Source organism: Anopheles moucheti, chromosome 2 (genome assembly GCF_943734755.1).
Source record: "Anopheles moucheti chromosome 2, idAnoMoucSN_F20_07, whole genome shotgun sequence".
NCBI classification, from domain to species: domain Eukaryota; kingdom Metazoa; phylum Arthropoda; class Insecta; order Diptera; family Culicidae; genus Anopheles; species Anopheles moucheti.
In genome coordinates this window covers 87421438-87439849 of record NC_069140.1, presented here as the reverse complement: position 1 = coordinate 87439849, position 18412 = coordinate 87421438, and the positions used below count along the sequence as shown (strand labels likewise).

Genomic DNA, 18412 nt, shown 5'->3' with positions numbered 1-18412 from the left:
AACGATTTGGTGCCTTATAAGATGGAGGCCCGCGAGGATTTGAGGCTGGGACGCTTCAGTAGTGCAGGAAAGATTTATTGTCCAAGTGCTTTGCAAGGGTTATTAGAGATGCGTTCGTTTTGGGCAGACGGTGTGGGGAGGTACTTTTTTAAGTGTTCCAGTGGTAAGCATTATTAGTTAAATTGGCCATATTGAAGCTAATTTGATTGTGTCGTTTGGATAAATGATGTAAAGATGGTATTTCAGGCACAAATAAGCTGTGTAAATTTTTGCATAATTATTAAAAAAATAGAATAAAATAGTTTGTTTTATTTGATGTTTGATGAGCCAACAGAGGTTCAGGTGTTGCGCTTAAAGATTTTTTTTGAAAGGAGTCATTCGTATGAATCTTCAAGTGAGCAGTCATTCAAATCAGGGATCGACTCTCAAAAGACTCATGACTCCACAGAGCAATGGCGGATTAAACCCGTTCGAGGCCTTGGAAGCCCTAGTTGGAGAATATTTGGAGGGTTGGGTAGTGGGAATGGCAAACAAACTCCTTGGAAAGTCACTATATTTAAGATTCATGACTCTTCCAAAAAATGAATCAGATTCATGACTCTTTTAAACAGGGATTCAGATCCATAACTTTCGTAAAAAGAGATTCAGATGCATGACTCTTCTAAAAAGAGATTAAGAATCATTCCTTCGGATTCATGATTCTTTTAGAAAGAATTTCAAATTCATACGTTCAGGTTCATGAATCGTAATCAGATATACGCAACACACCCAACAGAAATTCGAAGAGGGCAATCTATCCTGACCTCTGTGTTAAGTTTTTCCTGGTGAGATCAATAAACGGTATAATTCCTTGCCCTGTAGCGCACTACTTGGTAGCTCAATACATTCCCAATCATGCCTCTGTAATGCTGTTTCGAAATCATGTAAATGCTACTGAATCGTTTAGTGGCCCTCCCTCCCCCACTCTTTTCCCTTCAGCACAACGTAGTGTCATTTCAAGTACACGTGGCACGCTCGCACCCTTGTGCGATTTCTCAAGAACAGAAAACCGCCTTGCCACGATAAGTGAGTTCACCAAAACGAAACAGACGAAAGAAATAAAGTGTCTTTATTTTGTGCGAGTTTTTGAGGAGTACATAAAAAAAACTGTCACCATACAGCGAGAATGGTTTCACTATTCTGTTCGAATTCGATTCACTCTGGCCAAAAAAAAAACAAAGGGAACAGCACAAGATGGAAGCGAAGCGAAAGCAAACGGCTACCGATGGTGAACATTAAACGACCGCAGCGAAACCGAACCGAAGTGAAGTAAAGCAGAAACACTCGAGAATGGCTGGCAGGAGCCAAAACGACCCCTCACGGTTTGGGTTCTTATGCAACGGTGGGCGCCCTCCTTTACAAACGACGACGAAGAACGTAATGGAGCCATTGGTGAGCCGCATTTGACGGCATTTGTTACATTGTGTTGTTGAAGGTACTGGGTGCAGGTAGCTAACTAAATCAAAGCATTCGTTGAGAGAGGAGGACCTTTCGGTTCGATCGATCCATTCGGGGACTCAGCTCGGTGTGTGCAAGCACAGCAGTAAAAGCCCACCGGGAAGTGCATCAAAAATTGAAGCATGAAATCAATAAGCGTACCTCCGAAAGTTACCCCAAAAACACTCAATTCCCCCCTTTTGCTCCAGCAGCGGTCGGACGCAGGAAATGGAATCTGGTGCACAAACTGGCAGATCGATTCGGAAGATCCTGCCGGGCATTTCTTGGAAAGCAGCAACGAGCGACGCATTAGCAAAATCCGTTCCCAATTTGTGCCCAACGGCACAGTGCCCCGCGTACATAATTCAACGCGCAAAACGGAACGGTTCAAAAGTAGCGAAGCACGGTTTTGAAAAGTTAGATTGATGATAACGCGCCAATAGGGCGGAGAAGTTTTCGCCTTTCCGTTGCTGTTTTTGAAGTGGCTTGCATGCGGTGGGCAACACAAAATCTGGAGCCCTTGCGACCCTGCACGAAGCACAACGGGTTCGGGTTGTCGGAAAACAATTATATTAATAATTTACCACACCTCATTGGAGGAGGCATCCGCAACGGTTTGAAACCGGGGTCCGGGTTGAAACCGAACCGATGTAGAATCATGATAAAACGTTACCTTGCTTTTTTGACGGTAGCTTCTTGCCGGATGCTTCCCTGGGCGGTTGGTGAAGGGTCTGTGTTACTTCACACGGGTGGATGTAACACGCACGCAAAGATGGGCAAACACCGGTAACCGGACGCTGGAATGCGCGAATCTGCCACTGAGCTTCCGAGCGGTCGAACTCGGAACTTCACACGCGATTATGCAACCGGGTCGTACAACTTTAAGCACCGTCGGCGGCCTCGAACGAACTGACCGTACCAACCGGAACACTGTACAACCAGTTCACTTTGCTTTGTCGAAACAGGCGGCACGACTCGAAACGGGTAGAAACGGTACGCTCGCGCTACAACAGGGTTACGACCGGGAGCCTGTGGTTTCACGTGTGCACGGCAGCGCGTATCACTTCAGAGTGAAAAGCCTTGAAAGCTTCGGGCGAACCGTTCCGAACCCGGCTGCACACACACACGCGGTCACCGCGGTGACCACAGATACACAGTGGTGAACGTACCAGTGGCACCAACAAACGCAGCCTTTAAAAAACCCGAATCGGGATCGCTGCCACTGCTCGCAAAGCCCGAACCGATGGCGAAACCGGTGCGACGAACACGAATCGTGTACGCGTGAGCGTGATGTAATAGTATGGATGGGCGAGTAGCTTTTTGATTGCAAATCGGTGAGAGTGAGAGCAGGCCGAGATGAGAGAGAAAGTGAAAGAGCTTTCGAAAGCATCGCCCGCAAAAAGCACAATTCGCGCAGATTCGAGCAGGTCGAGTAGAGCGTTAAAACAACCTGTAAGTGCATGTGCAGTTTTGTTATTCAAATAAATTTAAAGTCGATTTTAGTAGTACTCATTTGTATTATAGCTAATATAAATATCTTTTTTGTTAAATATTAAAGTTTTCTTAACAAAAATTTCATAAATCCAAGCCTAAAGCTCGTTAGCTTAAAATTGAACTACTAGGATTAATATGGTTTTTAAACATTTTTTTTTAATTTAAAATTCACTAATCAAAAGTAATAAAACGGATTACTCGAATTTACAAACCACCAGGCGCCTCCATCGCACACGTGATGAGCAACCGGGCGTCTCCATCAACCGCTTGGGAGGAGTTTTCATTTGTTCGACTTACCCTCTTCAATATCACCTTCCAGCAGCTCACCAAGGGCAGCGGCCGAATCGGTCGCCTTCTGTCCACCGCCGTAGCTCGGTATCTCCTGGCTAGTGTTGCAACCCATTATGGTCCACGGCACGCAACCGAGTCGCTACATGGAAGCATCCGCTTTCGGTGGGGGGGAATTTTTATTTCACGCTTGCAAAACTCACCCCCACCCTGGTCCTTCGTGCCCACCGTACACTAATTGCTTATGAATTATTGTCACTTTTTTTCACTCCTCATTGCACACGTTATGGCGCGCAAACTGCAACACAAAGTGTAGCGCGGTAACTGTATGGGTGCGAAAGTGCCAACGCTGGACACGGTCGGTTGGTCGAAGCGTCCTACACTGCAACCTGTTGTTGCTGTTGCATGCCCAACCGCCTGCAGGTACAGCCGTACAGTCTCGCCCTGTACCGAATGCGCTAACCGTTTCGATCAAACAACGATTGATTGATTTCACGCTCCACTATTTACAACGTGGTTGCGGTACGCGCGAAGATACGATCACGGGGCGTGTGCGAGATGAAGGGACACTGTTTTGTGTACTGTTTTACGAATTGCCCATCGAAACTGTTGCGATTTTGCGCTTAAAACGAATGTAAACTCTTACGGAACGCACAGACAATTCGTACGGCGGAATGATCACACCCTGGCAGAACCTCCGCCAAGCAAGGAGTGAACTTTAATGAACCTGCTATCGATTAACAGTGTCTAATGCCCGTGAAACGAGGGAACTTTCGCACCCGCAATCGGGCCGGTTGCGATTAACGATGTGGGCCGGAGTTCCACTGGCCTGCTGGTACACCCTCGGACACTCTGGCCCCGGGACAGCCGATCTACGGGACACACAGCACAAAACATTCGCAGTAACCTTCGTACGCGAGCTCACCGTGAACCGCAATCATATGTTGTAGTTCCCGTGTACCGGATGACGTGTGAACCGACGGTCGACTGACAGCGGGCGATCGGAACACAGCCGAACGAAAACGGTTGGCCCTGGCCCATGGATACGAGTCCCTCCAACACTGAAGCGACTGGTGTGGGTGTGTGTGTGTTTGTATTTGTTCGAGGGGTTGTTTATTCATAAAATGGACCATCGGCATGACAACGGTTTCGGTGGGTTAAAGGCGGAACACACAAAAAAAAAAACATTGCATAAAAAGCCTTCGTTCTTCCAATTCGTACGGGTCGGGTTTGATATTCGAAAAAGGGCACGCTCTGTTTTGTTCGATGGCTCTTAGACACACGTTAGTACCTCCCGTTGCGGGCAGGCAAAAAACAACGGGACGACAGTACGATTGATCCGGCTAACCGTACGCCGACGATTTGATTTGAGTTCCATTTGATTAAGTGACTGCAAGGCGAACATGGTGGCCGAAGCATTAACTATTGATGGTGGGTCCCCATTACTGGAGCTAGTGTGAGGCCATGTTTTTTCCCCATGTTTCTCGATTTTGTTAATCATTATTTATTACTAGGAATTGTGCTGTAGGCTGGGAAGTATTTGTTGGTATTATTACAGGGTAACTCAAGAGATCCCTAGGCATTACTTCTTAAAACATAAATGTAATAAATAAATATAGAGTGCTTTGTAACTCCATTTGGTTCACTGAGCAAATCGTGCTGACATGGTTAAGTCATCAAACCGATTCCAGGAAATCCTGGTTAATTCCAATATCTTAATCTGGGCTTAACTCCAGTTTGTTTTCAATCAGCGAGTTCGCTGTCTACACTTACTGACGATTACTTTTTCCTAGTAGAATATGAGTCCGAAATCCTCAACCTGTGATCTTCCGGTTTCGGCCAGCATATCTTCTTCGTCTAAAGGGCATCCTCTTTCCATACTGTCCAAGGCTAATGGCCATAGAGGACTACCGGACGTATCAGAGTGCAATATATACTGCCATTCATATTTTGGAAAGACTTCGCGAATCGTAGATGCTTTTGGAGTCCCATAATAATGCGCGACAGGATTTCTTTGCTTACGTTGTTGTCCGAAATTATCAGAACTGCCCTACTATCTCAAGATCGTTGTCGTGTACTGCTACTAAAGCGGGCCCTATCACGATCAGAGCACCCGACAAGCAGATATTTTGTCTTCTTCGGATGAATCGTCGGTAAAATCCTCAATACTTCGCGTTTTAGTCGAGTTTACATTTCTCACACTGCCTCAGATGTACCTCTGATGATATCGATGTCACCCCCGGAGCCAATAAATTGAAGAGAACGGGTGAAAATCATGCCCTGTATAAGATAGCGCAAAGCAAGGTCCTTTTTTTCATTTCAATACAACTCTTTATTTGTTGCTATTGATTGTTTTCTTTCGATTATTTACATCAACAGTTATCATGTCCTCAGCTTTAGCTGTAGTGAATGTCGGAATGGATTAAAAACAAATAAACAAAACAGCAAGCAGGTGTATGTGTGTATAAGAACGCATGAGAGATATCGCGTGGCGCATATTTGGGATATTGGATACGTTTCGGGGCGCACCTTCATAGTTTGGCAGCAAAAAAGACATTAACGGCCATAATTAATGCAATCACTCGATGTTACGTTACAGTAGTGAAGAAGCTTGTCCACTGGTTTGGTCCGCCATCGCATGGCATTGAGGTTCCACGGTAAAACAATCATACCGTCATCATCCCGTCCGTTTGGCCAGGCAGAGATGGATAGACAGGTAATTAACTGTGACCCCCCTGCCTGTTACATGCTAGAGTCTACGTTCGGTGGCTTATGCAGCAAATAAAGCACGACAATGGTCGCGAGTGCGCTTACCAAAAAGATCACATCGAACCACCGGTGGTAAAAGTTAAAGTGTAAACCGCCCAGCACCTCCGTTATGATGACCCGATACTCGGCGGGCATGTTCATGCGCATTAGCAGCACGGACGAGCAGAAGTACATGCCCATTATCTGGGCGAGCACCAGCACGATAATGTTGGACGATTTGCTGGAGGAAATTTTGTAGAAAAACTTCGTCAGCGTTAGCAACAGTCCACGGATGGAGGTGACGACGATGCACCCGACTAGCAGGAAGGAAACGTGCTGGCTCCAGAACGCAATGTCCATCTCGAAGCCGCACCAGTGCACCGCAATTTCGATGCCGCGCGTTACCGGATCCTTTTTGCCGACCCGGTCGAAGATTATATTAATTGTGCACTGTAAGTAAACAACATTAATTACACGCGACAGGAACATGGCTAATAACAGCGAAGCGGATGTATGTGACTTACGATGAAAATTTTCCACAAACAGTACAGGCTAAAAAAATGCCCCAGCACGTTAAAATATTTGCCCTGCAGTGTACCCGCCCATCGTTGACGTTCCTGCATGTTTTTCATCGAGTGCGCTTCGAGGAAGAGTTGTCGGGAAAGTTCTTCTAGGGCGGAAATTTCTAACCGCAGCTGACCAATGTCTAATGGGGTAAAAAGAAGGTGATAGTTATATATTTTTGTTAAGGTTGGATGACACTCGATTCGTTCTTACTTTCTGCACCGGCAGGTCTTTGCGTGACGCTGCTTATCATGCCCCAGATGCTTTGCTTCTGGTTCGGTTTGTTCCTTCTACGGTCAAGTGCGATGCGCTTCTTCTTCACCAGTATCATGTCCATGGTCTGAAGCAACCGTCGCTCCAAATTCACCACATCGCTCTGTAAGACCGGGCGAATGAAGTAAGACATGCTGGTGTACGGATAGTTTACCGCACCGAATCCGGAGAGTATTGCCATCACGGTGACACCGACCACACCGATGCGTGACACTGCCTGCTCGATCGTGAAGATACCTCGGCTAACGCTTAATAGTGGAAATGGATCACCGATGCGCCAAAACCCGTACAGATAGCAAAGCCAGATGAGTGTCGTCAAAGGTTGAACCCACCTGGCGGGAACTGAAATAAAAGCAACACAGGAAAATGTCTGTCACACACGCCGGGTTGTCACATAAACCGACACACAACAGTACGTACCTATTCGCACATTACTGATGCAGGAATATGCGATCAAGTATGGTATCACGGCGATCACCATGATGAGCAGCAGCGTTAGGCCCAACCGCCAGTGGAAGTACCGTGACGTCGAATCCAGGAAGCCGATGATTTCGAAAATAATCAGCTCGAACATCGTCAGCGAAAGGGCCAACGTGGATGAGAAGATGAGCTGTACGAACACATGCCGTATTTCGTAGTTGCGGAACAGCTGTTTCACAAAAAATACCCATCCTCCGATGAAGAAAATGAGCTAAAAGAAACAGGACACTGAGTACGTGTTGCATTTTTCGATCGATCGGATCGGACACCCGCACATACCTGGGACACGAGAACGATCAGCGTATCGCCGAGCAAAGGCAGCTCCATTTGGCTGCTGGCTTGAGATTGTGTATTGAATCCGGTAAAAAGTATTTTAATTGCGATGAGTTCGCATCGTTTCGGTTTTCTTCGGTGTAGTTTGGCACCTTTAACTAGCAAAGATTTCTGTTAACGAATTTGTTTTACCGTGGCAAAAATGTTTGTTTATATCGGCATTTTCAACGACTGTCAAACTGCAGCCACCCAGGTGACAAGAATCGGTGACAGCGTGGGAATTGAGATGATTTGCGGAACAGCAAGAAGCTTTTGAAGGGGTATTTTTTTATATTATGCGAATATGTGTTAAGCTAAAATATGCACACTTTTATGTTAGAAAGGCTTCAGAAGCTTAGAATTATTTTACATTTTGGATACTTCGTTTGGGACAGAAGTTCGATGTCGAAGTGTCGGAAACCGTTTCGAACGTTTCGAAGGATTTTTCGCACATGTCGTTATCCGACAATTTAAATGTTCGAAAGCGATTTAAAATGGTCGTTATGATGTCGTACAGTATCGTAAAATAATGCCCTTTAACAGTGTTTTTGTTAACATATTATATTTTCATTATTTTATTTCATTCTGACACATTGCTTTAGTAAACAACATCCTGAAAAAAAAAACAATTATTTAATTTAACTTATTTAAATTGCACTCTTTATTCGAAGAATCGATAAAATTGTCCCGGCCAATAATCCCGCATTTGTCACCACATACGTGGTGAAGAACCGTGCCCACTGGTGAGCATTCCACTTCCTGGCGGTTGCAACCCAGGCGCGTGAACTGCTCCAAACGATGAATGATGGAAGTGGGCCGACGGTGCGTGTTGATGTGCATGCGCAAGTCCTTGTTGTTGTTGCTGCTGCTGTGCTTGAGCCTGCTGCTGATGGTGATGCTGATGCTGTAGTACATCCTGACACGGTTTACCATCGCGCACCAACACCGGAGGATTGATCTTCTTCGGTGGACTCCCACCAATCACGGTCGGGTCACCATAGCAGTTTTTCTCCGTCTGTGCACGCTTCGTTTTGTAGCGATGGTTCTGAAACCATATCTTAACCTGTGTTGGTGTCAGATTTATCATGCTCGCCAGATGTTCCCGCTCCGGGGCGGATAAATAGCGGGCCTGCTTGAAACGTCGCTCCAACTCAAAGGTTTGTGATTTGGAGAACAGAATGCGTCGCTTTCGTTTCTTGTGGCCGCTTCCACCGGTGCCCGGCTCGCTACGATGTCCTCCGGAACGGGTACCACGAGGATCCGGCGAGTCCAGACCATCTGGAGTGTCGTTTGGACTGTGCTGGTTGTTGTTCGTGTCAACGGAACATTCCGGATCGAGCGATGGACCATCGGACTCGAGTGCAACCAACCGGTCGGATGCTTCGTTTACCACACGGGGAATGTTGCTGTAACTGGCCAGGGAGTAGAGTTCCGGACCGGGCGAGGTACTATCTGGACTGAGCTGCTGAGCATTCGCACTGCTCGTCTCATTGGTGGTGCTGTGCTGAATTACCGAAGGTACTGGAAAGAGTTTGTAAGGAGAGTAAGTTAACGCAATGCTACATCCGAATACGAAGCGACAGCTTACCATAGTCCAAATTAACTGCCCCATAGGAATAAGACGGACGAGTTGGTTCTGACGGTACACCGGATGAGCCCAAGGCAGCACTTGGACCTCCGAATAGATGATGTGCATGATGCGAATACGAGTAGTACGGTGGTGGATCGTACGGTATGCCGGCACCAATAGTGGAAGGATTAAGCACGGGTTGCAATGGCAAACAGGAGCCACTCTGTGCGGACATTGCACCATACGGAAGGGGTGACTGATCGTCCACTGACGGTCCTGGATAACTACCCGTAGTGGACACATCCAGCGTTTGTTGTGAGGCAGCATTTTGTTGCGATTCCAGCTCGGATATTGTGAACGGATAGGTCGTGGGATGAGGTACGTGTGGCTGTAGCACGGCAGACGTTGAGAGACTGGGAACGGTCGGATGCTCTTTGCTGGAAGTTTCCTGCTGATGCTGCTGTTGATGTTGCTGACTGTTCAGCTCCAAGATGTTGCTAATATGAAACCGTTGCGAACGCTGCGATGGAGCCATTCGCATGCTGTCAAGGATGCTACGAGCGGGGAAGAAAAGGACAGTTAGGGAAAAATAATCAAATAATTTTAAGATTAAAGAGTTTTTCATTTGAGAGATGCACTGATTTATGACAAGGATGTGTTTTGAGAACTCTAATTATTGGAGCTAGTGCCAACCATTTTTCCTATAAGTATTGTCAAAATTGAAATTGTCAAAATTTTAAGCAAAAATCATCCAATTCCAACTAAAAACTACCACCATTTTTTATAAATCGAACAATTTCAAGACTCCAGTACAACTAGTAGTAAGCACCTTCTTTCAACATTTGGTAAAATGTTTGAATTCCGAAGGTTTTTGATGAAACCGCAAAATCGGATACCGCAAACTCGTTTTATTACGGCCCTCTGAAGAAAGGTCTGTAAAACACATGTTTCGTGTTTTTAACTCTAATTTCCATTTTTTAAATTTCCTTTTTATGATTGAACATAACCTTACAAAACATGTTTACAAATTCGTGATGTTATGTCCAGAAGTTAACAGGAATATAACAGTTTTATAACTAGATATGCATTTATTTTTGAACTTTGTTCAGAAAGGAAATCAACTTTAAAGCAGTTTGAATATTCTGATTATATCTTTAACAGTTTTTTGAAACTTTGTGTCCATTGTACCAATTAAAAATAACACTCTAGAAAACCATTATGATATTCTACCAATGCTACCAATTTCTTATGATATTTAAAGATTATTTATAGTAGGATGATACCTACGAAACAAGATGAATTAAATTTACGTCAATTCACGAGGTTATGCGACTGTTTCCATCATCTTAATAATCTCCCATCATTTTAATAATGGATCAAAAGCATCGAATATAGACGTATCCTGTACAACTTCACTTCGCACAACTTGTCAATGAGAAAAATCACTTTAAATATTCGAATATATTAAAAAAAGCTAGAACCAACACCCTCATAACCCTCAGTTCATCTCTTTCAACACACTTCCCATCCATGCGACGCATTTAATCAGCTCTTATCAGTTGCGGTTGTAAGCCACGGTTGGCACGTTTCGTTGCGCACTAATCCTAATCACAAATCCCTTATCAATTATCCTCCAAAAACAACTCCGAGAAACAGCAACAACGACAAGCAATCACCCTTTACCGTGGAATGGAGGAGTTGAGCACGATCGGATACAGCGCTGCCCGCAGCAGGCTGTGATTGAGCGTGGCTGCGGGCATGAAAATTGGGGCCCACGACAGAAAGGGTGCACATTTTGTAAGCAGCTTTTCCAGCCGCGGATCGGTCACTTTTTCCTTTGCCAGGATTGTTTGCTTTTATTATCAATTGTTCACTGCCACTTGTCCGGCGGTAGTTGATCATCGAAGGATCTAAACGTTACTGAATGTTCCGATGGTGCTGATGGTGAGTTTAACGTGGGCCACATTTGGTGGACCCTTCCTCGCAAGGACGCTGGCATGCTTGTGTTTGATCATGCGCAGTAGTATCTTGTGACGCAAGCAACGAACCCTCTGTACTTTGGATATACTCCACCAATTACTTTAGTAATTAAGCATTTTCGTAGAAAGTTGGAAGAAAGATACATTGTTTAATAATTGGTGTATATGTTTATCTAATTGCTTTTGCGTTTATATTTATTATTCACTTCCATAAACGTCGATTTACTTTCGAAATCCACAAAAAAATGTGTTAAATAAAAAAAAACGATTATTAAAAAAAAACGGTTTTACAACGAAAACTCAAGAACTGAAGCATTTTACAGTACTGAGTGAAATTGTATGCTTAATTTTGGTGAATATGTGCTCCCTGTACACTTAAACTTATTTTCCCACTGTTAGGACACGCCCATTTCATAGAAATAGAAGGCGTAGCATGCGTGTTTTCAAATCGGTTTGAGATTAGAATTAGACTTTGGTGTACATTTTGTACGATCTTATCGCTGCAGTTTGAGAGTTGTTTTGGATAACTTGAAGTGATTTTGTAACAAATTTTGATTATTTACTTCAAATTTATTTTTAGCCTTAAATAAATTAGATTAGATTGCTTTAGAAAATAGAGATGTAAATCAATGACTATGAAAACTGTTACAAGTACTAAATAGTTTACATATTATATTATATTAATGAATTGTTTTAAGAGATTGCTAAAAATTAATTTCATTACATATTTGCATTGTGGTGTAGTTTAATTACACAAAATTATAAAACGATTTTCAGAGGTGTAAAAATAAAAACGACCTATTTTTAACTAAATCAAAAGCTAACTGGTTTGAAATTCGTGGAAGTACTTTTAAACTTTGATGAAACACAATCAAACATCTCAGATTGATTCGAACTAGCATGCTAAAGAGCAAGTCTTCAAATTCCACTCAATCAGCGGTTGTGTGTGCATGCACTCAGCCATACTGTGCGCTGAGTGCATCCAAACAGCCTTCCATTAAACTCCCATGAAACTCAACAGCAGCAAGAGGTTAACATAATGCACAGCAACAGAAAAAAACACAGCGCGATAAATCTTCCAACATATGGAGAGTGAAGCTTCACGTATGTTTTGTTTGCACGAAGTTCCATTCGCGTTGGGTGCAGGTTGTGTGTTTGTTGCAAGTGTTTTCCGCCTCACTTATGATTGCGGACCGATGCGATGCTTCTTTGCATGCCCATGGCCATCTGAAGGGTTGTATAATGAAGAAGACATAAAGAACTTTCGCAAAAGTTGGGCTGGCCGAAAATAAAAATACGAAATGGCAAATAGCATTACGGCAATAGCGCAGTTGGATCGCGTGCCACCGATGATCGGCCTTTTTAGGATCGTCACCGTGCAAAACAATAAAAAAAACGGAACACAAACACGCTCGTGCCAAAGGGCCATTTCGGTGTAACGATTTTGGATTACGATGGAAATGGAATCCTTTTCAACTGCGGATACACACACTTGACTCGGCAGCCCAGCCGGGAAGGCACGTAGACAGTTCCGGGGTGCAGCAATCGAAACTCGCCGAACCTGAAAACCATGCTGAAGCGTATCCTGTCGCCCTATCGTTACGAGCTCATCAAACAGTGTGTTCGCATAAACAATCATAAATATTTCATAATTACGGACGAGCATGTAAAAGCGATCGTAAAAGCCATCGAGCTGGGACGCAAATGCGCCACACACACACACACACCAAAATGCGGACCAGGACTCGGTTTTGTTACAAAACCCAAACTGCTGGGGCTGTTGAAATTAGTTTGTTAGCGAAGCAATGCGCGTCAATTCCCACGGCCATCACGGAGCAGGTTGTGGTATAATGGTTTTACCACGAGTTCTGCCGTTTGGCAAACGAAACCCATTAAGACACAAGTAGAGCACTCACGGCGGGACAGACGAATGGACAGAAGTTAATTCGCCGTACCTTCCACGGCATAATGCCACAAATCAACGGTATTGTTTTGCGGTACTTTGCGCGATCCTTTTGTTTTTGCAATTGCACTTACACAAAATGCACTTTATCGATGGCGTATTGGAGGTAAAATTGTTGAAGACTTTCATTGCTTCAATTACTACTAGACGAGCCGCTCTGAGTCGATCGTCTAGGGGACGATACGGTGGTTTAGCAATCGTACATCAACAATCCTTTGGAGTTGGAGATCCCCGCGCGTGAGGGACCGAAGCGTCGTGGGAACTTTGTAATTGGTTTTTTTAAACAAAACTATATTCTCCGTGCTGAAGGAGGGGACGCCCTTTTGGCAGAGTACCAATCAATCAGGTTGATGAATTGTTGTGTTGGGATTGAAGATTTTATTAAGATCACCTCATTTAATTTATTTATTTGTTTTTTTTTTATGTTTATTTCAAATCATCATAGCTTAAACAGTGTAAATGAACAAGATTAAAATAAATCAATACCTAATTTTCTATTACTAATTGCTTAATTGCTTAGTAATAATACTGTGCGCCTAAATGTAGGCAAATGCAACGCATAATGTTACCATTTATGAGATTTTGCTATAAAGCTCATATTTTCATCAAATTTTCACACAAATCTGCTTTCCCCTGCTCACGGCAACGGTCTATAAATTAAATGAGCACGAAATTGGATCGGTTTCGTCATGCCAAAGGCAGACACAAAATGCTTTCCACAGGGGTCGCCCATAAAGTCAAACGTCTCGTAAAGCAAATGGAAAGGAAAAACAGCAAAAATCAGGATCAATTTGAATGAAGAGCCGTGTTTGTGCCGTGTGGCCGGGAAGGTCGTTTATTTATTTTTATCCAACCACCCGGTGGAATGGATTCCGTTTCGGTGCAAAACCACAATTATTGATATAGGGCTAATTTGATTTGGGCTGTGACGTGAACCGGTACTGATTTTATTTCGGAGACGGTGGGGAGAAATTTGATTGTCATTTTAAATTAAGCTTAGCGTGTGGAAAAGCCGGTATGGCTAACAATGTAAGACGATGAAAATCATTCAGATGGTATTTTACCTGTGATTGATTAGTTACTACATTGTAGTGACAATCCTATTATATGGCAAAAGAAATATTAGGGCAAAACTTTATAGCAGAGCACCTGAAAGTATGCTAAGATTGTATGATCATCGCTGTTAGGTCACTGGCTTGATGGAGTTTTTGCTACAATATTTCACTTATTTCTATAGAAAGCAACTAGAGACGTAGATCCTCATTGAAGCATTGGCACCCTGGGTGTGTTAACTGATTGCATAGTCGTAGTAGCTAACACCCAAACTACATGCTTGTAAAGAACCTTACTATTCTTTTCAAGATTAAATGATCTTGATCTGCAGTAAAAACAAGATTAAAAAACCACGAGAAAAAAACATCAACAGCAGTTCCAAAAAATAAAAACTTTCCTCTCAAAACAACAAATTACAATCAATGCTACCTGAAATGCGGGAACCACTTGAGGAGAATAGCAAACCGATTTAGTAAAAACCCAAAAATCAAACCCAATACTCAAGTGGCCAACAATAATCTGCTAACTTTACCGGGTCCTCCAAAAATATTTTATTTTTATGGCATATTCCTCACATCAAAAGGCACTGACGCTGATTGCCACTCGGGGCAGATTAGATTGTTCCCGGCTTCTGAATGAGCCGGTTTATATTAAGGGCCGTGAAAAAAATCTTTTCACCGTTTGCTAGATCATAAATATAACCTTTACGGGGCATGGCGATAGTCTTCCCGATTGATATGATATGAATCGCCCTATAGTCGATGGGATCCCGGTACGCGGTACTTACTCCGTCCGATAATCACACTCCGGCGCATAGTAGTCCGGGGGAAAGATATGAAAGTTCGCATCATAACCTTCGTCCGGTGCGTGGAGTCCGGTGTAGGGATAAAATGGTGCCGTCGGTGGCTGACCGGTGGGTAATCCGTTAGTTCCTTGACTCATGGTCGATAAGGTCGAATCGCACTTAGTAAACACTTACTTTAGCGTTACTTTACCAAACAATGCGACCTTGTTGTGGTAATACTATCTTCAATCACTGATTTTCACACATTTTAAGGCACATTTAGGGAAGACACTCTTTGACACAACAAGAAACATACTTTTATCAACACATTTTTCGCTCACAAATCAACAAGAAAATTAATTCTATATTCGACACTTGACACATTCATCCCTCTTTAACAAACGTGGAAACACTTGCTCACTGATGAAATAATGATCCGCCCACCGATATCTAACGCCCGTGGCATCTGACCATCGACTAACTGCACTATCGATCCCGAACGGTGGACCACCGGTGGACACACATCGGCGGAATTGACCAATAACGCCCGATTTACTCGAACTCCCGGCCGTGCTATCACTGCGGTCGAGTGTTATCGAGCTTTAACGGTGCTGCATGCACTGGCACCGGTGCACCACAGTGCAGCAATCATCCTTCAGCAAGGTGTCTCTCCGTACCTGCATTTCACCCTCCTTTTTTCCTCACTGCACAAAACGCACCTTATTAATACGGCAGTATTATTCTCTAATGTTTAATTTCACATTATCAACGATTGATAAAAGAAAACGGGTGGCCGGCGAGTGGCCCCGTTGTGCATTTGCACTGCCTGTCACATATGCACGCACAACCAGGAATGGGTGTCCCCCCCCCCCCCCCCTTTCGTTCGCTGCTATCTTCTTTATCAGTTGCCTGGAAGCTTTTATGGGGGACACGCAACGTTGCCGGGTGGAGCGGAATGGAAAGAGATTGCCGATGGTTTATATTGGAAAATTTCTGTCACTATCAGCAGTAGAAAAGTTTTGCAAAAAAAAGTTATAGTTTACCGGAAAGAATGCGAAACAGTTCCATAAATTCGCAAAACATATCTTAATTATTCTCCAATAATCGTCAAAAGCATCTTTTGTGTAGAAAATGCATACTTTCGGGCGCAATTAACCAAATTCGCAGTTGAACTATCCCAGGGGAAAAAGTTGCACTTATGGTTACAGTTAAAAGCTTGTTTTAGAATTTGTGAAAATTGATTACACATAATTAAACGATTGATATCACAATTTGAAAAATCAAGCTAGGTAAATGTAAACTTATCAATTTATTTTCGTACTTTCGTCTCAGTTGAAAGAACTGAAACAGAAATTTATATTCATGATGATCATTACAGTTTATCCCAGTGGAGGATCAATCCCCTTGGAGGCCCAGGGCGGAATTTTTAAAGAGGGGCCTATAATTTTGCTACGGCATTATCGGTGTTGGGGAGGTGTACTTCAAACATGATTTAACAACACCAGCAAAGTCTCGGAAAGAAAGCTCCCTTGCGTACATCTCAGAGTTCTGTTGCGTAGCCCTGTAAACGGGCCTAGTAGGCTAGTCTATATATAAACGTTTGTATGCGCTAAGGAGAACCATAACGCCACTACTTGGATCACATTTTCTACGATTTACGTACATTTACGATTCCTGATTAGTCCAACGCCTTCTGCGATTTTGTCGATACCAGGAAAGCATCCACGGAAGAGGTAGCACCTCTACAGCAATTTTGCTCGAAAACCGCCGAAAGGTATGCCATGTTTAAACACAAACTTTCCCGTTGGTCGTGAAAAATTTCTTGGAAAACTACCAGTTTTCGAATGTATAATACCAGGCGAGCATCCACGGAAGAGGTAGCACCTGGTATTTTGCCCGCCAAAAGGTATGCAATGTTTATACACTATATAAACATTGCATACCTTTTGGCGGGCAAAATACCAGGTGCTACCTCTTCCGTGGATGCTCTCCTGGTACTATACATTCGAAAATTGGTAGTTTTCGAAGAAATTTTTCTCGATTAACGGGAAAATTAGTGTTCAAACATTGCATACCTTTCGGCGGTTTTCGAGCAAAATTGCAATCCCAAGTTGTTGCATGAAAGATGTTGCATGCCAGATGTTGCGCAACATATGTTGCGCGACATATGTTGCATGTCAGATGGTGTGCAACATATGTTGCGCAACATGTGTTGTGCAACATGTGTTGTGCAACATGTGTTATGCAACATTCTGGTACTCGGCTGGTACCAGGTGTTACCTCTTGAAAAACATGCTCCCCTGGTATCGGCAATCTGAAAACAGCTGATTTGTATGGAAAGTTAGTGTTTAAACATTGCTTACCTTTCGGCGGTTTTCGAGCAAAATTGCTGTACAAGGTGCTACCTCTTCCGTGGATGCGCTCCTGGTACTATACATTCGGAAATCCTGGTGCAATTTCGTTCATGCTTTAAAGTCACAAAGTCGATATTCTTCTTTGCATTTAATTTATCACATAGAAACAAATGTTTTATATAACCAAAGAAGATATTTTTGATCAATTTTCAACCTACTTTAGGGCGCTATGAGTTTTTGAAGAAATACTGTGTATTTTATGACGTTTCGAAAAGTGTTACAAACAATTTCATATATTTCACTAAACTCTAATAATTTCATTAAAGAAATATTATCATAACGGACCTTTAGAATTATGTTACCAATGTTTGATTTTCTATTAAAACATAACCGTTTGCATATCAATTGCATACTTTTGAACGCTGTAAGCCAAAACTAATTCTGCCAGTCGAATTATATTCCAGAGCAATGAATAACTTGCGTCGTAGCTAAGCCATTTTGTTTGATTTTTACATAACAAAAAAAGATCAATTTGCTGCATATAGCGGCGCATTCGTCGTCATCAATGTGATGCATAAAGAAGCGAGCGCCGTATACGATTGTTCAAACCATATACGAAACCCAAACCCAAATTGGACATTCAGTGTTCGATTCAGTGCTTCTGAACAATAAGAAAGTAACCTTATATTTCAATTTCTGAACAGTTTTATGACGTCCCGAAACAGTGTTGCAAGCGAATTTATTACGGCAAGTGATATCGTCACAGGGAAAGCACTCGGCTGCGGGTCAACCTATTGCTCCATCGCAGATCAACACCAAGGCACACACAGTTTACCCATCCTTGTCCTTGCCGATCGATACATTCAGCCAAGCCCTGCTGTTCCCGATCCGATGCACATGGTGCATGATGCACGGTGCATTAGTGATAGTCTGCTCTTATCATCGGGCCAGTCGGGCGGATGCAAACAGTGACAATTGAGACGAGGTAAAGCAGAAAAAAGGAGAATTTTTAAACTTTACCACCTTTTTTATATGGGCTACATGCGGCGCAGAGATATGACGAACCCCGTCCGG

At 43.3% G+C, this 18412-nt stretch overlaps 3 protein-coding genes across 3 annotated transcripts in view; all 3 read right to left on the bottom strand.

Annotated features, from left to right (window-relative positions):
• LOC128299854 (neuromodulin) overlaps window positions 1-3373 on the bottom strand; it is a 69561-nt gene extending 66188 nt beyond the window's left edge. Inside the window, exon 1 of the mRNA XM_053035974.1 lies at window positions 3268-3373. Within this exon, the coding sequence (XP_052891934.1) occupies window positions 3268-3373 (106 nt within the window). The remainder of the gene's footprint in view (window positions 1-3267) is intronic.
• A 2203-nt stretch (window positions 3374-5576) lies between these two features.
• Window positions 5577-7811, bottom strand: LOC128297286 (Golgi pH regulator). Its single transcript, XM_053032906.1, has 5 exons — window positions 7603-7811; window positions 7264-7534; window positions 6784-7185; window positions 6531-6712; window positions 5577-6456 (listed from the first exon to the last, which is right to left on the bottom strand). The coding sequence occupies exons 1-5, from the start codon at window positions 7648-7650 to the stop codon at window positions 6001-6003; spliced, it is 1359 nt and encodes a 452-aa protein (XP_052888866.1). The 5' UTR covers window positions 7651-7811; the 3' UTR covers window positions 5577-6000.
• A 492-nt stretch (window positions 7812-8303) lies between these two features.
• On the bottom strand, window positions 8304-15313 carry LOC128297518 (homeobox protein vnd-like). Its single transcript, XM_053033181.1, has 3 exons — window positions 14988-15313; window positions 9224-9759; window positions 8304-9156 (listed from the first exon to the last, which is right to left on the bottom strand). Exons 1-3 carry the CDS (start codon window positions 15140-15142, stop codon window positions 8345-8347), a joined length of 1503 nt encoding a protein of 500 aa, XP_052889141.1. The 5' UTR covers window positions 15143-15313; the 3' UTR covers window positions 8304-8344.
• Window positions 15314-18412: the final 3099 nt, after the last annotated feature.

Coding starts and splice junctions, on each gene's coding strand:
- LOC128297286 (XM_053032906.1), bottom strand. CDS start 7,650: ATGGAGCTGCCTTTGCTCGGCGATACGCTGATCGTTCTCGTGTCCCAG. Junction 7,535..7,602: donor TGATCGTTCTCGTGTCCCAG/GTATGTGCGGGT, acceptor TGTTTCTTTTAG/CTCATTTTCTTCATCGGAGG. Junction 6,457..6,530: donor GTTTGTGGAAAATTTTCATC/GTAAGTCACATA, acceptor GTTTACTTACAG/TGCACAATTAATATAATCTT.
- LOC128297518 (XM_053033181.1), bottom strand. CDS start 15,142: ATGAGTCAAGGAACTAACGGATTACCCACCGGTCAGCCACCGACGGCA. Junction 9,760..14,987: donor GAGTGTGATTATCGGACGGA/GTAAGTACCGCG, acceptor CCCCGCTCGTAG/CATCCTTGACAGCATGCGAA. Junction 9,157..9,223: donor GGCAGTTAATTTGGACTATG/GTAAGCTGTCGC, acceptor AACTCTTTCCAG/TACCTTCGGTAATTCAGCAC.